The sequence below is a fragment of the Protopterus annectens genome, chromosome 3.part1 (genome assembly GCF_019279795.1).
Source record: "Protopterus annectens isolate FY-2018-M chromosome 3.part1, PAN1.0, whole genome shotgun sequence".
Lineage (NCBI taxonomy): Eukaryota > Metazoa > Chordata > Ceratodontiformes > Protopteridae > Protopterus > Protopterus annectens.
The window spans coordinates 723649251-723669638 of record NC_056732.1 but is presented as its reverse complement, the minus strand read 5'-3'; the positions used below and the strand labels follow the sequence as shown (position 1 = coordinate 723669638).

The 20388-nt window shown below is 42.1% G+C and overlaps 1 protein-coding gene across 2 annotated transcripts in view; it reads right to left on the bottom strand.

Moving 5' to 3' along the window:
- LOC122798272 (Y+L amino acid transporter 2-like) overlaps positions 1-20388 on the bottom strand; it is a 711221-nt gene that overhangs the window by 320036 nt on the left and 370797 nt on the right. The window contains exon 6 of one of the 2 annotated variants that reach the window (XM_044067078.1): positions 6818-6914. The exons of the other annotated variant lie outside the window; for it this stretch is intronic. Within the exon in view, the coding sequence (XP_043923013.1) occupies positions 6818-6914 (97 nt within the window). The remainder of the gene's footprint in view (positions 1-6817; positions 6915-20388) is intronic. 2 annotated transcript variants of the gene reach the window in all.

Sequence of the window (20388 nt, the reverse complement as noted above, 5' to 3'; positions counted from 1 at the left end):
AATTTATACAGTTGCATATATTGTGTGCATTTTGTGTATTTAAAATGTTTAGTAATATATATAAATATTTACTTATTTGTGAATAATGGTACATGCAATGGGGGAAGTAGCATACCATTTAGGCATGTGAAGTCATTTCCTGTAGTTCTTGATGTTACTTAGGTTCATGATGCCATTTCCTGTAGTAGAAACAGGGTGCCAAATGTTAAACTATTTAACTGTTGTAAATGTGTTTTATTGATTTTGCCTGATGAAGTTTACTAATGCAGAAAAAGAAAAGCGCTTAACATAAGATACGACACTTTCTTTATTCCATAGCCAGTATTGTGCTTGTTTTATAGTAGTCCATACAGAGAGTTGTCCTTGTGATCAAGCCCATAAGGAAAAATGAAAATGAGACCTCTGAGGAACTGGAGAAGGAAAGTCAGAATGCAAGGCCTCACCTTTAATGCCCAGCATCAGTCCTTGCATACAGCATAGGTTGTGCAACATAGGCAATTAAACGCCACACAGAACAGGTCAAGTGGTCAGGCTGATTGCTGTCAGAAACCATCTTTCACCTGCTAATCTTGAGTGCTACCCTGACAATAATAAACCCAGTAAACTATGTGACAGCACTCAAACTCTTCCTGAGCCATCATTCCAAGGCAGAAATTTATTAAAAGAAGCACTTTAAAAAAAAAAAAAAGTATATTAATAAAAATGTATACACCTGTTTCTTCTGGAAACAAATACAATGAGTAAAAGAAGGTAACCGGTAAATAGTTCATCTCCCAGGCCCATGCTAACACTTATCAAGGGTATCAGAACTTGTCCGAGATTTACGATGCATGGCTACGCTTAAAAAGGCCCTTGTGGTCGTTAGCCTAGTAAACACCTATGAAGAGAAATTGCAGCTGTAACAAAGTATGACACCAAAGAATCAGACCAGAATCATATAATACATGACAAAATTATGAAACTGAAAAATATGAAGGAGAATTAAATGACAAAAAGAGAAACAAACAGCAAAAATCATCAGCAAAAAAAGACAAAAGAAATGCACTATGTGGTCCACTAAATTTCTCAAAAGCGAACTTCACACTTCTCAAAACCGAAGTGGAATCCTTCAAGGCCCCAGAGCCAGTGGAAACTATGGCCCAAACTGCAGAATCCTATATAAACGCATTCTACGGACATCTCCAGGAATGCATGGATCATGCTATCCCAAACAAAATCAAGACCCAATCATCCAAAGGCAGGCGTCCAGTCTGGTGGACCCCAGCCATAAATAAACTGTACAACAGAAGGAGGAAGCTACTACATGATAGAGCAAAATCCCTAAAAGGGAAGGTATCTCTGATCAGTACTAGCAAAAAATTACGATCCCTCATAAAATCCTCCAAGGCCAGCTTCAAGAGAAAAATTGCATAGGACACTAAAGACAATCATAAGGCTTTTTTCAGTTATGTTAGGAACCTGGGATGCAACTCCCAGACTTGTTCTGAGTTGATTCTAAATGACAAAAAATACACTGAACCCACAGACATCGCCAATATCCTAGCACACAGGTTCAGTGCAAACTTCTCCACACCCCCCCCCCCCCAAAAGAGCAAGTATCTATCCCGGCAGAGTGCAGCCTCCCAAACATCTCTGATGCTCAGGTGAAGGCCGCCCTCTCCAAAGCAAAAAACACTGCTTCCATGGGACCAGATGGCGTCCCAGGTTGTGTCCTACATTAACTCCAAGAAGAACTAATCACTCAATCCTGTACAATCTCAGCCTCACTACAGGATATGTGCCCAAAGAATGGCGTACAGCAACAGTGGTCCCTCTCCACAAAGGTGGCGCCACTGCGGACCCTGGAAACTATCGCCCCATAAGCCTGACTAGCCTAGTCTGCAAGGCTATGGAGAGGATCATCATGAAACTCATAAACAAAGACATTGGGGACCTACAGACACTAGATCCTACCCAATTTGGCTTCAAGGGCAGATCCTGCCTTTTGAACCTGGTCGACTTCTTTGAAACAGTCACCAAGGCCATAGATGAAGGGAAGGTAGTCCACACAGCTTATCTGGACCTCGCAAAGGCATCTGACACAATACCCCACTTGGACATCATAGATAAGCTATCCAGCCTAAATATAAACCCCTATGTCACAAGATGGGTCGCAAACTGGCTCAAAGACAGAACCCACAGAGTCAGAGTTGCTGGGGCCATGTCAGACTTGAAACCGGTCGCAAGTGGCATCCCACAAGGTTCTGTCCTGGGACCTCTCTTGTTCGGTATTTACTTTTCTGATGTACAGGCCAACGTGGGAGGACTATGGCTCGCCAAGTTCGCAGATGACTGCAAACTGGGCGCCATAATCGACTCTCCAGCTGATACAAACATCCTTCAAAAAGGTCTCGCAGAGACGGATAACTGGTGCCAGAGCCATGGTCTAAAGCTAAATGCCAAAAAGTGTATAGTCATACCCTTTGGCAAAAACAATGTGCCCACAAATTACCACATAGGTGGTAACCCATTAAGTACAGAGAAAGTAATTAGGGATCTGGGGACCCAAGTTGATAGCAATCTCTCCTTTGACAACCACATTGCCAAAGTGGTTAGAAAGACCTTCTACATAGCCCGCCTCATCATGAAAGGATTCACATCTAGATCAAGAGAGGTAATCGTGCCCCTTTATTCATCCCTCATCAGGCCCATCATAGAATACAATGCCCCCTTTGGCATGTACCTTACCCGACACCTGCAGCAATTAGAAAGACCCCAAAAGTACCTCACCAGGAGGATCAAGGGACTCAAACAGATGCCATATGCTGCTCGGTTAAAAAAACTCCAGCTCTACTCAGTTGCATACCGCCTACTTCGAGGCGATCTATGCCTGACATATAAAGCTATGTCCAACCCAGAATTAATGGACATGCTCCACCTCAGTAAATCTAAATCCCTTAGAGCCACGGGCTCGAGGGACTTGAACCTCAGCACAGAAATAAACAGAACATGCTGGAGGGACAGATTCATAACCCGGAGGCTCCCTTCGCTCTGGAATAGAATTCCAGTTCATGCTAGGCAAAGCACCTCACTGACTCTCTTCAAGAAGAATCTTGATGAGTGGATGGAGGATTGTAGGTTTGTCCCGGGGATTACTTCCGTGTCACTATTAGACAGAGGCACAGTAAACTAAACTTTAAAAAGGGCACAGTATACTCAAATCAAGGGGTGGCGTAAGCCAAACACAATTGGGCTAGGCTTATAAATGCCCCAGGGCATATTTCTTCTTCTGCATTTAGTGAGGATAGTGTTAGTAGTTCTTCCGATAGCTTTTACTCTTGCTTGTCGGATGATGATATTAATGCTTATTGTAAGCTTGATACAACTAATGTTCCTTCACACAGTAATTTTATGCCCAATAGTTTAAATGGAGAGGTATGTCAGTTTGTGAGTTTAGTAAATTATTTTACTGAGTCAGCTTATAGGGAATATATGAACAAAAAATCTAATATTAAATATAATTTGCAACGTGATGAATGGAAAGCTTTGCTAACTCTTGGAAAGATGGGTGAGATTGTTTTCAAGCCATCTGATAAGGGGAATAAATTGGTAGCCATGCACTTTACAGATTATTTGGCTATGTGTATGGATCACTTACATGATATTAATACATATAAAATGGTGGATTCAAAGGTGTATACTAGATCTATTGAAGAATATGTGGATCTCATTAATAAAGGGGTGAGATTGGGCTATTTTTGTCAAACAGAAATCAAAAATAAGTTTCATTTGGAAGGTTCTAAAATGGCTTTATTTTATTGCCTACCCAAAATACACAAAAGTTTATCTAGGCCTCCTGGTAGGCCTATAGTTTCAGGTTCTTATTATTTTTTGCATAATTTAGGTATTTTTTTACACCATTTTTTGTCTTCATATGTTATCAGATTACCTTCATATATTTGTGATGTTTTTGATTTTTTGGAAAAAATAAAAAGGATAGAAATAAATCAGAATATGCTATGGGTCACTATCGATGTTAAGAGCCTATATACTAATATTAAACATCAGTTTGGCATAGAGGCCATTAGGTTCTTTTTAGGTGACTTTCCTGCTACAGAATTTATAGTTGAATTGATTTATTTTTGTTTAACTCATAATTTTTTTGAATTTAATCATGTGTTATATCAGCAGCTACAAGGTACGGCCATGGGGGCTTCATTTGCCCCCATGTATGCTAATCTTTTTATGGGATTATTTGAATTGGAAGTTATTTATAAACATACATTTTTTCATACACATGTGGTAGAATACTATAGGTACGTGGATGATCTGATATTCCTAGTGGAAGCTAATGAAGAAGAAATTAGAGAATTTGTTAATGATATTAATGAGAACAAATATCTGTTGAAATTTGATGGGCTGAATATTGGACATATTATTCCATTTTTGGATGTTGTGTTAGATATTTCTGATGGTAAGAATATTGTTACTTCATTAAATAGAAAATTTGAAGGAGTTAATCAATATTTACATGGTACTAGTGGGCATCCTCCCCACACCTTAAATGCTCTACCTTATGGGGAAATGCTACGAATATATAGACTTTGTAATAAGTCTGAAACTTTTCATAAAGAAATGAAGTCTTTGGTTAATTCCTTCATAAACCGAGGGTATAGTAAGGAAATTTTGAATCAAAGTTTTGATAGGTTGGTTAGGGGGGTTAAGCCGACAGGTTTTAGAAATGTTCATAATTTTAATCATGAAGTGGTACGATATGATAATATTAATAACCAAAATGAAAATATTTATTTTGTAACTACTTTTGGTTGTTTTACTAGACAGTTTCTTGATATAGTGAGCCGTTTTTGGGTTTTTTTTTATGTTCTTTAAAAACAGTGGTTGAATGTAAATTTAAAATTCTCTTACCGTAGGGGAAGAAATATTAAAAATTTTTTGGTTAAAAGTAAGTTTAGTGTACCTTCTTCTGAAATATATAGTGAACCTTCCAAAGTTGGAACTTTTCCTTGTGGAAGGTGTAAAGCCTGCAAGCATATTGTACCTTACTTTTCTTCTATCAATAATGTTAAATTCAGTACTAACAATTGTTTTTACTGTAAATCAGTAGGGGTTGTATATTCCTTATGTTGTCCCTGTAATAAATTTTACATAGGAGAGACAAAAAGGGCATTTAAAATAAGGCTCTTAGAGCATATTAGGGACATAAATAATGTTAATGTTGATAGCCCTGTAGCTTTACATTTTGCACAATTTCATAACAAAAGCAGTATTGGTTTAAAAGGTACTGTGTGTTAGAACAAATCAGTGTCCCTGTATATCATAATATTAATGTGAAAACTCTTTTATTACAAAAAGAAGCTATGTATATTTTAAAATTTAAAACTATGTCTCCTTTTGGGCTCAATGAGGAGTTCAACTGGAAGGCATTACTTAATTGATGAGTGAGGTAAATGATTAAGTGTGTAATTATTTTATATTCAGATGTATAAATTGTTATGTGACAGAGAGTGTTTTATTCTCCTTGAAGGCTTTGGCCGAGACGTCAGAGATTTGAGCTTTTATTAAACTTGTTGGTGGATACTGTGCTTGTTGTTTTTTGCCCCAGGGCAGATAGCCTGGTATGAACCTATGAACCTATAAATTTTCTGACTACAGTCCCCATGACACTACAGAAGCCTGGAGCTCAAGTGCAAAAATGGTAGAAAGAATCTCTTGACAGCATAAAATGAAAATTACAGAAGTTAACACTGATGTGGCTTGTCAAACCCATTATGGTATTGCATCATGCTGATGTCAGATAAATCTGTCAAAAAATGTTGCCACAGAGTCTCAGTGCTTATAAGCTATATCCCAAATGTGACAACTTACACAGACAACAGCCTTCCTTGAAGTAGGTACAAAGCATCAATGCTTTATAACAGAAGGCAAGATGTATTGGCTAGGCAGCTGTCGGGCATACAGACAGACCTATGGGATGGGAGTCCTGCAGAATGTAGCACAAACAGAAAGCATCATTTACTACAGAATGTAACACAAAGAGAAAGCATCAACTACAGACAAATATTGCTTCAGCATTATCTGCAGTGTACATGCTCCTTGGGCTTGGGGGGGGGGTGCAGAAGTATAGCTAGTCTAACCAGCACCCCACCCTCTCTGCTCTTCAAGTGAAGTGCAATATATATATTTTTATATATATATATATATATATATATATATATATATATATATATATATATATATATATATATATACCACTTCACTGTAATAAGCTTACTGATAAACTGTAAGCAATTGGCTTACTACAGTTAGATCTACTCTCCACACCCCCCAGCTCTTCCATTGAAGAGCCAAAAAAAAAAAACTTTTACTGGCACACCAGCTAGGAAACCAGATGCACAACACCCCCCCCCCCCACCCCAGTCATCCAGGTCCAGTCTTTTAAACTGTATCAAACTGCTTGCTACAAATATAGCAAACAGTTGCTATGGTGTATACCCTCCTGCCAGCATGGAGTGCTACTGTGCTCATGTTTTGGTTAAAAAAATATTTTTCAACTGTAGCAAACTGCTTGTTACAAATGTAGCAAGCTGCTGCTACAGCTTATATCCTATCTGCTCTACAGTTCTCAGGTTTCAGTTAAAACAAAAAAGATAGGAGTCAGCTAGTCACACCCCCCCAATACTTTGCACCCAGGGCAGTTGCACCTCTCACTCCACCCTAGGTATGCCACAGGAAGGGGTAATACTGAACATAATTCAAATAGACAGCTGTAAACAATGCACAACTTAAAATATAGTATACATAAAATATATATACTTACACTAAAAATGAGAGCTGGGATAGGTGTGCATGTGTTCACATGTATCATACACAAGACAGTAGGAAGATGCCCCTCTCGAGAGCCGACAAAATACAACCTATGACACAAGAACCAAACACAGTTTAATACTAACCTTACAGTGACACGTATATAACACACACACAAACACACACACATGCACACACACGCATGCAATGCAAGAAAAAAGAAAATACTTTACAATTCAAAATACTTTAAGCCAGTGTGCTGCCACAAAAGAAAAAAAAATCACTACTGCAGTGAGCAAGCAATAAGGCTGCACTGGTATACCCATCCCTTGCCTCCTCCAGGGATCAGCTGTGATGTCACCCATGCCCAAGCATGTGGCACAGAGAGATAAATCCTTAACTACAGCCCAGGTGAAGAAACTTTGACGAGCGGCTTGGGTATCTGAGCTGTTTTTAAGATTGGTGTACCCATGTTGAGAGTTAGGACATTTGTCTAAGTGTTCCCTGTTGGGAGGCATAGCTCACAGAGGGGAGTAGCACTGGAATGTAATGGGCAAATGGAAGAGAGAGGGAGAGACACCACGGGGTAGGTCATAAATGAAAAATCTCCCAGTGGAAGTAGTCACCAGGACTTCCAAGAACACCCTTAAATCCCAAGCTAGCCCCAGCCTTAAAAAGGACATAGTTTAGGAGGGGGCAGATTGTGAGGCTGGTAGACTTGGCATTGGACAGGGGCATTGCAGTAGCCAGAAAGAATGAAGCAGAAGGGGGAGGGGGACAAACATGCCCATCCTTCCTGCCATGATGCCCATAGTCAGGGCTTTATCCCCTCTACACCATGCACTGGCTCAGTGTCGCTTACAGTAACTGGTGTAAAATGAGTAATGTGTAGGCTGGTATGATCTTACTGTTACTGTGTTACAGGTGTGCACTGGTACAAGCTTACTGTTACCTGGCAAGGGTGTATACTGATACAATCTTACTGTTACCGTGGCACAGCTGTACAGTGGTACAATCTTACTGTTACCGGGCAAAGGTATACACTGGTATGATCTTACTGTTACTGTGATACAGGTGTACACTGGTATAATCTTACTGGTAGCATGACACAGCTGTATACTGATACAGTCTTACTGTTACCATGACACAGGTGTATACTGGCATAGTCTTACTGTTAACATGGCACAGGTGTACACTTGTACAATCTTACTGTTACCTGGCAAGGGTGTATACTGGTAGAATCTTACTGTTACCATTACACAGCTACAGCTGTATACTGGTAGGATCTTACTGCTACCGTGACACAGCTGTATGCTGGTAGGATCTTACCGCTACCATGACACAGCTGTATACTGGTAGGATCTTAGTGTTACCACGATGCAGGCTTTGTGTATTCCATAATGATTCTGTTTATAATTAATCTGACAGTAATGTGAACAGTGATAACTTTAACAGATGCTGGTGTAGATTTATGGATACAAAGCAGTGCTAATTTCAGAAAGATGCTTTAACTTTTATAGTAACAATAAATATATGGTTAAAATGTGTCCAAACCAGATGGGTAAACCTTGGAATTATTAACAGGCCCTGAGGGCAGATGCCTAGTCATGTTTTGTTTTATGGAAAAATATCTTAAACATGTTTATAACAAACAGGCAAAACTGGTTATAAAATGGCTTGATGACATTAGTGTTTTTACTATAAGCCTGTTAATATTTTCTCCAAGAAAAAGTTCTTTTCCTTCCTGAGCTCTCTCCTGATATAATAGTCACACTTTACTTTTTGTAACACTGTCCGACACAGATTACACCAGCATCTGTCTATTTCCAGCTGTCTCACCTCTAGCTCATATCATACTCCACCTTTAATGCCCATGATGTGCCTAATACTAGAGTTTACTCAAGGTAATGCCCCTGATTTAATATTTTTCTCATGTGCTGGAGCAAATTTCACTAAAAGGCTATTCAGACTATTTAAGATGACAGCAGCATCAGTATCAAGGGTGCTTTTTTGTACATTTAATATTCTGAGAATCACTGTGGGAGGAGACTAACATTTTGAATACTGAACACTGGCATGTGGCCAGGTATGCTAGGGAGAGTTTCTGTACCTTTGAAATTATGTGGATGGTTTCTGATCATCTGATCAAGAGTATTTTCTGCACCAATAGGCTTATCTATCCCTGTAGAAGTTTTAATAACCTGTCTGTACCTCCACGTTTAAGGTTTTGCTGACACGGCTACTTGTGGGTGTGGAATTTCTACAGTATCCAGCAATAACAGCTTCAGAGAATTAGGGATCAGAAACCTTCTTTCTGGCCATCTCTAAATATATGTGGATGCAATGTAAACTGTTTTGCCACACCAGACACCTGTAGATAGGGTTACCATATTTGTTTGTATGTAAAAGGGAACAGAAAAATATGTGCTGCTACCAGCACATATTATTTTGTCCTGTTAGGGCTGAAGAGCAAAACAAAAAAAAAGTCTTTATTCTTGTAGAACTAAAACTAAAGACCTTTTTTTTTTTTAGGTTGAAGAACAAAAAAAAAAAAAAAAAAAAAAAGGTCTGTGTTTTTTTGATTTATGATTGGCCCGTATGCCGGCATACGAGCTAATCAAAACCTCGCACAGCGGATCCTCTTCTGTTCAATGCGGAACATCAAGCAGTTCCGCATTGAACAGAGCTCCGCTTTTTGATTGGCTCATATACCGGTATACGAGCCAATCAAAAACGTGCACAGCGGACCCTCTTCTGTTCAATGTGGAACATCAAACTGTTCCGCATTGAACGGAGCTCCGCTTTTTGACTGGCTTGTACACCGGTATATGAGCCAATCAAAAACATGCACAGAGAACCCTCTTCTGTTCAATGCGGAACATCAAGCAGTTCCGCATTGAACAGAGCTCCATTTTTTGATTGGCTCGTATACCGGTATACAAAGCGGAGGAAAGACTCCAAAATAGTGGTGTCTGGTTTTTGAAAATTCTGCGATTTGTCTGGGTTTTAAAACCTGGACACATCGCAGAATTTTCATAAACCGCCCAGACAGGAGCCCAAAAAAAGAGGACGTGTCCGGGGAAACCCGGACGTATGGTAACCTTACCTGTAGATATAACTAAATCATTCAGGTCTTCAAGCCCTACTGGCTAATGTTAAGTTGTCAATCTCGCCTTCATTCTTGCTGGATGGGTTCGGAGCTGATCCTTGGCTCCGACTCGGCCAATACTAAAGCTCGAGAGCTAATTCCACCGGCTCGAGGCTCTCTTATATCCCACAATGCTAGGCGGTAACTACTCAGATCTCGTTTGCCGCTATAGCTGACGAGGTGCTTTTCTACCGGCTCAGGCAGGTGAGTTAGAGTTTTTACCATATTAGGTATTTCTTAACCCCTTTTTCTCTCGTACCATAACCTTTTAGTTTAATTAAATAGTTAGATAAATCGACCCCTGTTTTTTCGGGTCTATATTCCTTCCTTTCTTCCCCTATCTTATAGGCCTTCGGCCCCTCCCTTCCCCCAGTCCTTTAGTGTGACTAAATTAGTTGTTTTTTAGTTAAGGGCTTGTGTGTGTGTGTGTGTGTATATTTGTGGCTTGTTAGCCTTAATAATTTAATAATTTTAATAATTTTTTCAGTAGAGGGTGTGTCTGTAGTGTGTTTGTGTTGTTGTCAGGCACTTCTTTTACGATGTCGAAAGACTCTAAGGTCTCAGGCTTCAAGAAGTGTGACTCGTGCTGTCAGAAAATGTCTCTGACAGATGGTCACACTTCTTGTGTGTATTGCCTGGGACCTTTGCACCTGCAGGACTCTTGTGCTGTTTGTCATGGTTTTAGCCCTAGAGTCCTGCAGGAACGCAAGAACAAATTAATCTTGCGGGGCTTATTAAAGCCTGAAGGCCCCCCGACTCAGTCTGTGTCGGGGAAGCCTTCTAAAACTTCCAAACAGTCGGCTCCAGTTCCAGAGTCGACTGCTGGAAAGATTAAGTCGGCTTCGACATCGGCTCCGGCCGGAGCCGATGTTTCCAAGCCTCATACTGTTACCTCGGCTCCGGCTGGAGCCGAGGCTGATAAAACTCCGTTGGCTCTGATACTCTTATCGGAGCCACAGTCTAGGAAGAGGTCCAGATCCCCCTCTATCGGCTCCGTGCATTCGGCGCCAGGATCCCCTCTTCTTTCTGAACGGAGCCATAAAACTCATTCCTCATGGTCTTCCAGGTTATCTGACCACGATTTGCAAAGGGTAGTGAGTAGACTTCTCAAGTCCGAGGCACTGGCCCAAATGCTGCATAGCCCACCAGTCAGTGGCTATTTCCATTCCCCAATACATTCCTCCTCCGACTCCTTTGAGTTCGGAGCCAGGGCTTGTCAGAGCCATGACTGTCGGTGTGTCGGATCCAATACCTTCCCTTTCGGCTCCGTCGTCTGCTCCGATCTCCTCCTTGGAGGGATCTCGGCGCCGAGCTTCCCTCGTCGGCTCCGAGGGGGTGAGTGGCATCGGACCCTTGTCCGACCCCGCTCTCCCTCTCGGGGCTTCGGCGCTGGTGAGTTCGGCTCCAACATCGGCTTCGGAGCTGTCCCTGTCGGTGCCGGGAGAGGTCCTTGTCTCTTTGGAGCGGAGGCCTCTGGCCTTGCCTGACAGGGGTGCCTTCGAGGTCATGCGGAGCGTGCTAGAACCAGGTTCTGCCCCACAGTCGGCTCCTTCAGCCCCCCCATCTACAGTGCCTGCGGTGATTTCTACTCACCCCCTTGTCTTAGACCGCAGAGAGCCAACTCCTCAAGTTTCCCCATTGGGAATTTCCTCCTCTTCCGAGGCCTCTCCTGACCCGGTAGGAGATCCCCCAAGGAAGAGGCAGTGCAAGAGGAAGCACATTGGCTCCCCTGAGTCTATCACCTCTGACACTGACTTAGAGGAATCCGAAGGTTCCCCTTGATCCCCCTCTGAGGATGTCTCCTTTGCTGACATCCTTGAGATCCTGAAACAGAGGGGGAACTGGCCAGCCCTTAACCCTTCAGAGGATGAGTCAGTGTATCTTGAGGCATTTGGCTCTCGCCCTTCTACCTCCTGGTTGTCCCCTCCCTTTGACCCCCTTATGGAAGTGGTGGCAAGGAAGGCTTGGACGGCTCCTGATTCAGTGGAACCCACCCCAAGGAGACCATCTAAATTTATTACTGCCCCTAGAGATAAAGATTTTTTATCCAAAGGTGTCCCTGTTGATGCCATGGTGGTGGCTGCGGCCACTAAGAAGGAGTTAGCTGATCCTTCGGTTCCTGTCCATCCTCCTAATAAGGAATCTAGGACCATGGACAGGTATGGCAAGCGGATTTTTTCATCAGCGACCTTTTCTATGCGTTCGCTGAATTACTTATGCCACTTCACTCATCTCCAGAGAGATTTACTCAAGGATATGGATGAACTGATAAAGGATCCTACAGCTGAAGGGTTCAAAGACACAATGAACTCCCAGTTGGCAACCTTGAATTCCATCGTTAACTCCTCCATGCGGCTGGTCTCATATGCTGCAGATGGGGCGAGTAGAGCTGCAGGCACAGGTGTTGCCTTACGACGTCATGCCTGGATGCGGCTATGCAACTTTGCGGACCCTTTCAAGGCGTCCTTCACCAATTCTCCCTTTGATGGATCATCCTTGTTTGGTCCACAGGTGAAGGATACATTGACCAGGTGCGAGGTAGAAGGTAAGACTCTCTCTGCCGTAGGAGTCCATTTTTCTACCCCTTCTAGACCCTATCCCAAAGGTCAGAGGGGAGGAAAGATGTGGTTCTGCAAACAATCCCAGGGAGTCTCAACTGACGCACAAGGCCGATTCCCCTCTAGAGGCAGAGGGGGAATAATAATAGACGCCGCCCTAGAGGCAGAGGAGGTCCACAAAACCAGGGTAGCAGAAAAATGTTCTCTGAAAAACCCTTTCAGCATCCCTGAGGGGCTGTCTGGCTGTCCACCTTCGGAGGCAGTCGGGGGAAGGATATCCCTGTACCCAAAAGCCTGGCTTTCCCTTACTCAAGACAAATGGGTACAGTCGATCATATCCGAGGGTTACAAAATTCCCTTTGTTCACATCCCATCCCGACCCAAAAGATCCCTTCTAGACGTTCCACCCGGTCTAAGGGAACAAGCAGCATTAGAAATTTCAAAGCTGCTATCAAAAAGAGCTATCTAATCAAACCCAGCAGACCAGCAAGGATCCGGAATCTACTCCAAATTCTTTTTGGTACCAAAAAAAACAGGGGACTGGAGACCCATACTGGATCTCAGGTACTTAAACAAGTATGTCAGGAAAACAAAATTCCGGATGGTCACGCTACAGTCCATTCTACCCTTCTTGGGTCAGGACAATTGGATGTGCTCGTTAGATCTTCAGGACGCGTACTACCACATCAAGATGAACAGACGCTCCAGGAGATATCTCCGCTTCAGGCTGGGAGCCAGTCACTACCAGTTCAGGGCCCTGCCCTTTGGTCTCACTACAGCCCCCCGTGTATTTACCAAATGCATGGCAGTGGTCGCGGCTCACTTGAGACATCAAGGATTCCAGGTGTTTCCATATTTAGACAACTGGCTCCTTACCGCCACAACCAGACATCAGCTTCTTCTATCCAGGGACTTCACCATCCAATCTTGCCAAGCTCTAGGCATTTCGATAAATTTCGAAAAATCTGCCTTGTCGCCTTGTCAATCTATTACCTTTATAGGCGCCACCTTAGACACACTCAATCTTTCAGCCAGACTCACAGAGCAGAGAGTGTCAGACATTTGGAACCAAGTTTCCCTTCTCTTACAATGCAACAAAGTCAAAGCCAGACTAGTTTTGAAGGTGTTAGGACTCATGGCAGCAGCTATTCCCCTTCTCCCCTTAGCTCGCTTTCACATGAGGATCCTCCAATGGATGCTGTTTACTCAATGGTCCTTTCAACAGCTCCCGATGTCCCATACCATATTGATAACTCTATCATGCAAGAATCAACTGTCTTGGTGGATCACATCACCTCAACTTCTCCGAGGAAGACCCTTCACTCCCCCCCCCCCCCAGTTGCCACGTTGACAACAGACGCCTCCCTGATCGGGTGGGGGCATTATCAGGGCAGGACAGTCCAAGGCACGTGGCAACCTTTCGAGTGCCACTTGCACATAAACGTCTTAGAGATGAGAGCAGTGCTTTTAGCGTTGCAAGCCCTTCACGACTCTCTTCCCACTGGGACTATTGCAATTCAAACGGACAACATGTCCGTAGTGTGGTACATCAACAAACAAGGCGGAACCAGATCATACCCTTTATGTCGAGAGGCACTCAGACTTTGGCAATGGGCGATCTCTTCTCAGCGTTTTCTGATAGCAACGCACATTCCCGGGAAATCCAACGTTATTGCAGACAAATTGAGCAGGGCAAGTCTCATGCCCCACGAGTGGTCTCTAAAGAAATCAGTTCTAGAAGAAGTATTCCTAAGATGGGGCCAGCCTTGCTGTGATCTTTTTGCTACTCCCCAAAACAGCAAGTGTCACGACTTCTTCACTCTCTTCCCGTTACCAGGCCATCCCACCAGAGACGCTCTAGTCCACGATTGGCCCCGGGGACTTTTATATGCCTTTCCCCCCTTTCCACTGATATCTCAACTAATTCAGAAAGCCATCGCCTTGAGAGTGACAATGATCCTCACTGTTCCTTACTGGCCTCGACAGATATGGTTTCCCTTTCTTCATCATTACCTTTTGGAGCAGCCTTGGCATCTGGACCCAGTACCAGATCTGATAATCCACCAATCGGGTCAGCTGCACCAATCTCTGCCTTCTCTAAACCTCACAGCGTGGTTTCTCCGATTCCAACCTTAGCCAGGCTTCCCTCAATATCTCGCTCGGTCCGAGATATCTTGATAGCCTCTCATAAATCTTCTACCCGGAAGATTTATAGTAGCAAATGGAAACGCTTCTCTTTTTGGGCAACATCAAAAAACATAGATCCCTTTACTGCATCTATCCAGTCTATTCTAGACTTTCTAGCAGAACTCTTTCATTTAGGATCATCTGCATCTACCATTAGAGTTCAATTGGCTGCCATATCAAATTTTCATACTGGTGTTTCAGAGTCTAGCATCATGGCTCACAAACTCTGTAAAGCCTTTTTAAGGGGCGTATTTCTTCTCAAACCTCCGATCAAAGACCCCCCCCGCCTCAATGGGATTTGAACTTGGTTCTGGCATTCTTAATCCTTCCCCTTGAACCGGCTTCATGTTCTCTGAAGTTGCTTTCTTGGAAGACACTTTTTCTGGTAGCTATAACTTCAGCGAGAAGGGTATCTGAACTCCATGCTCTGTGCAGTCGTCCTCCTTACCTAGTTTTTCACAAAGATAGGGTATCCCTCCGTACTAATCCATCCTTTTTGCCTAAAGTTTCCTCTCAAACAAACCTAAACCAAATTATTGATCTCCCTGTCTTTTTCCCTAACTATTCAAACAGGTCGGAACAAAAGCTACATTTTTTGGATGTTCATCGCCAACTTAGATATTACCTAGACAGGACTAAACAATTCAGGAAATCTAATCAATTGTTTCTGTCATATGAGGAAGGGAAATTGGGCCTTCCTGTTACTAAAGTATCCCTCTCTAGATGGCTCACCTCTACTATTACCTTCATTTATGAGATCAGACATCAAAAACTACCCTCAAGACCTAGAGCTCATTCAACTAGGGCATTAGCTACATCCGTAGCTTTTCAGGATAGGCTGCCAATAGATTCCATTTGTGCAGCAGCCACCTGGGCTTCTCCTCATACATTTCATTTCACATTATAAATTGGACATGGTTTCCAGAAGCCGTGCCAATTTTGGTTCCACTGTTCTCAAGAGTCTGTTCCGATAGGCCACCCGGGATAAGGTGCTAGGGACGCGGTCCCATCCAGCAAGAATGAAGGCGAGATTGACAACTTAACATTAAGAAGTTATGTACCTACCATAATGTTCCATGTTAGTTGTCTTCTTCTCGCCTTCTTTCTTGCGTCCCACCCTCCTTCCCCCAAGCCTGGACAGACCGACAGGAATTCAGTTTGTGTTCTTCCTCTGGAAGTTGTCATTCCCACATGTTCTTTCACCTCTTTTATCCTTTCTGAGGTCTGCGATACCTTTTATGTAGATTGTTTTGAGGTGGGTTTCCCTACTCCATTTTATGGAGACTAGAGTTGCTTGGTATAGCTATCAAACGAGATCTGAGTAGTTACCGCCTAGCATTGTGGGATATAGGGGAGCCTCGAGCCGGTGGAATTAGCTCTCGAGCTTTAGTATTGGCGAGAGCCGAGGATCGGCTCCGAACCCATCCAGCAAGAAAGAAGGCGAGAAGAAGACAACTAACATGGAATGTTATGGTAGGTACATAACTTCTTATTTCGCATCAAGGTGTAAACTAATGGATTTTTACTACAATAGCTACACTATCTGCTCTATATGAGATGGGATTCTTACAATAATTCTGTATTCCAATAATTCACACTCCAGTACTGTATTCCTGGCTTTAGTTTTCAGAAACAACTAGGGCATGAATATGCTGGTCAACTGACCTTGCTTAGAATTCAGTAATTTGTGCTGGATAAACTTATGGCATTAAGTTTAACTAGATTCATAAATTGCCCTGGGCTTTTATGCATATCACCCCAACACAGTGAGAGACCAATGGTAACATACAGGGATAACTGTGGTGGTCAAGATTATATTTACAGGACTACAACTGGGTCTCCAATAATAACTATGTTATGTGTTAAGAGAAATGGACGCCATGCCATTCACATCAGGAGAAGAGTGAAGCAACAGCTGAAAGTGAATCTTACAGGTTCATAGGTAAGTTCGAGGCTAGCCCCCCTTGTGGGCCATTTTAAGCCTAATGAACTTCCCTTTTTGTGCTAGAAATAGTCTATCCCATGTGATTATAGATTAGCCTTACCCATCCCATGTTTGATGATTATACATTATCCCTAATGAGAATAACTGGGATCACAGATCATTTGAGGGAACCCATGCATTGAATACAGCATGTAGGAGCTGCATCTGGGTCATTCCCTGGGTACATTTTCTGTTTCCCATCTACAGATCTAAGTTGCACTTGAAAATGGACAAGGATTAACTTTGTTCTATTTGGATGGGAAGTCTGTTCCATTGCAATAATATCCTCTGCAAAATATACATGTTCCTCCAAACCAATCTGTTGATGTTGCAGAAGAGGTGTTAGATCCATAGACTCAGTATTTCTGATGTCATTTGACTTGCTGATGTGCAGTAAATCCATCAGTACTGGGTCGGTGGATGCCTTGCATGCCGGGCACAGGACATCTCTTGGCAGTCTGTATGACACAGACTACAGTGACAGGGATTTGAGTCTGCCCATGTAGGACATGCTGTTTAGACCTTGTACTCTTTGAGTAAGTTATCTCTTGAGGGTGTTTCAGTTGTTGCATGTGTCTGGACAGATACATGTCAGAAGAGGTATTATAATCAATGAATGGCCTAATAAGGGCTAAGTAAACCCATTTCAAGGACATGTATCATTCTGGTTATGACTGGAGAAAATGTTGCCAGTTGCATAGAGAGAGAGACAGAGAGAATACAAAGTGTGAGAATGCAAAGTATTGTTTAACTCTAAATGTTCACTTGGTTCTGTCACAAAATTCTTTGTAGTATAAAAACAGACATCTGTTCCACTGTACTAAAACATAAAGGGAATAAAAGAAAAAATAGGAGAGAGAGTTGTTTTACAGCTTTGAAAGCTGTAACACACTTAGCGCTGCCTGAATGACAGTGGCCAAATGCAAAATGTATCTTTGTTCCTGTAAAAGAAGTAAAATCTGTAGTACACTTCACACTACAACACTCAAAAGTGTCATTGCAAAGTGTACTAAGTTGCTTAGCATTTGGACACTGTTCTTGGTGACTGCCATTTATGGCGTGAGACTACAGCATGATGGCAGCTTAAATTATCACCTTATTTTCAGAAAGCTGCTAAAAAAATTGTCTTGCTCCAGATTTTGGGGGCAAAATGATGGCACTCCATGCACTACATGAAAAATTATTGCTACTTTTCTGAAAGGAAATGTTGTCAGTACAGCTTGAACTGTGCATGTAAAACATTATTGTAACAAAAGCTTTAGCAATAGCATAAGTTCTCAGCAACAGCTTAACAAATTGCAAGCTTGTCTACAGTCTAAGACTGCAAACAGTTATGCAATGAGCAGACTACAGTATTGAAGTGCATCTTAAAAGCAAATGCTCAGAAACTAGAAATTATTTTTTTTTTAATTTAAGGTCGAACATCTAAGCATGAATGTACAATGTTTTTCAGTATATTCCATTATTAACCCTTGCTATACCTCCAGTTTACCAGCCAAAACACATATATTAAGTAATGAGTTAGTTGCCTCTTCATAACTCCCAGTGGGACTGCTTCACTCACTGTAAATACTTCATAATGGGAATATTGTAAGAAGAACATCAGAGATCACCTCTGTAAAATTTTTTGTCAAACAGATAGTGAAAGGACTGTTGACTTTCCTACATAAGTTCTATTCTGTAACATGCTTTGTCAAACTGGCAAATCTTATCCCACATCTTTTACTAACTACTTGTAACTCGTGATGTAATACTAACATCATTCAAGTAAAGAACAACAACAGGTTCTCCGGTTCACTTCTTGATTGGGTGCCTTCTGTACAGAGTCTGCATGTCCTCCCTACATTTGTATGGTTTCCACTGAGTGTTCTGGTTTCCTCCCATGTTACAATGATATGCGTCCAGACTGTTTCTCCCTGAGCCTCTGCTGAAAATTGACTTGTTTCAAGTTGGACTTTCCTGGTTAACAAATGTTAATTAAATAAATAAAATAAAAAAAAAAAAAATAAAAGTCAACTTTTAAACATTTGTAACTGCCACCATGCTGTCATGGCTGAAAAGGGTCTTTGGATCAGTCCGCCTATCAAGTTAATTAATGAATGAATGAATAGCCACAGTTCTTTCAGTTTATCTAGATGAGGGCTAGATTCAATAAAGCTTACATGGTGTGTTAAAACATGCTGATTTGTATTCAGTAAGTGGCTCTACATGGCGGGTAAAGCCACACAAACATGGTAAACATTGTGGCACGCTAATAAAGACCTGAGCAGGGCAAGCTTAGAAAATTGTGAAAAAAACCCACAGATGGCTCAGCACAGTTCAGTTCACTTTATTCCACAGAAACACAGCACATTAATGCTCCACCATACGTTTTCGTTTTAAAAATCACCATACAAAAACGTATGGTGGAGTGTTAATGTGCAGTGTTTCTGTGGAATAAAGTGAACTGAAGTGCGCTGAGCCATCTGTGGGTTTTTTCACAATTTTCTAAGCTTGCCCTGCTCAGGTCTTTATTGTTTTGCCTGAAAAGCTGCTTCATTTTGTGGATTACAAGTTTTATTTGGAAGCTGCTGTGAATTTTGTTTTGTTTTTTATTGTGGCATACTAATTACAACGTAAGCAGCTGAAATGTATGCTAATCAACCAATGCAAGATGGAGGAGCTATTCAACAAGCTATAAAGCAATCATGTACACTCAGTGAAGGTTTTAGCCTTGAAATCCAAAACTTATAGGAATACAGCCATGAAAAAGTACAGTTGTGTACACTTACCATAAATGTAGATGTTTGAGTGTATTCACTGTTGCAGTCATCATATTTGGGTTTTCTACCTGCAGGTAGCCTTCAGTTGGCCTGAATACCAGAGTCTTGGGATTTCTGTGTCAGATGCTGTCGCTTCTTCCATGACGTCAGGTCGTCAGGGGTATAAAACATGCAGCTGACGCCATTACATCAGTTTTTCTTGCCCCAAATGTCAGGTGTCCCCAAAAGAGGAAGCAATTACATGGTGTGGAACATACCCAGCAAAAAGCAAATACGCATGCTATAAGATATGCCAAACAAAAAAGATAGGTAAAAGTAAAGAGAAGTCAGGGGGCTGGAGGGAGGGTAACCAGGACTGCAACAGTGAATACACTCGAACATCTACATTTATGGTAAGTGTACACAACTGTACTATGTTCTTCGTGTTTCACTGTTGCAGTCATCACATTTGGGTTGATTCCCAAAGCTAAGGAAGGGTAGAGATAGTTAAGAAGCATTAGGGCTGACAATCAGGCCCTGTAAGACTGCTGTAGCAAAACCAGCTCTGGATTTAGAAAAGATAGGCAAGTGGTAATCCTTGGTGAAAGTGTCTACAGAACCCCAGGTTACAGCTTCCAGGATTTCCCTGGTAGGAACTCCCCTTAGGAATGCTGTAGAGGTTGATGTAGCCCTAGTGGAATGTGGTCTGATCCCCTGTGGGATAGATTTCCCATGGTGTTTATAGCAGAAATGGATGCAGTGTGCTATCCATTTAGAAATGGTTTGCTTTGAAATGGCCTTGCCCTCTGCCTCTGCAGCAAAGTTGACTAGCAGCTGGTCAGATTTTCTGAAAGGCTTCTTCCTGTCCAGATAGAACCTGAGCTGCCTGTGCACATCCAGGGAGTGCAGAATCCTTTCCCCTTTATTTTGAGGATTAGGGAAAAAGGTTGGCAAATTAATGGATTG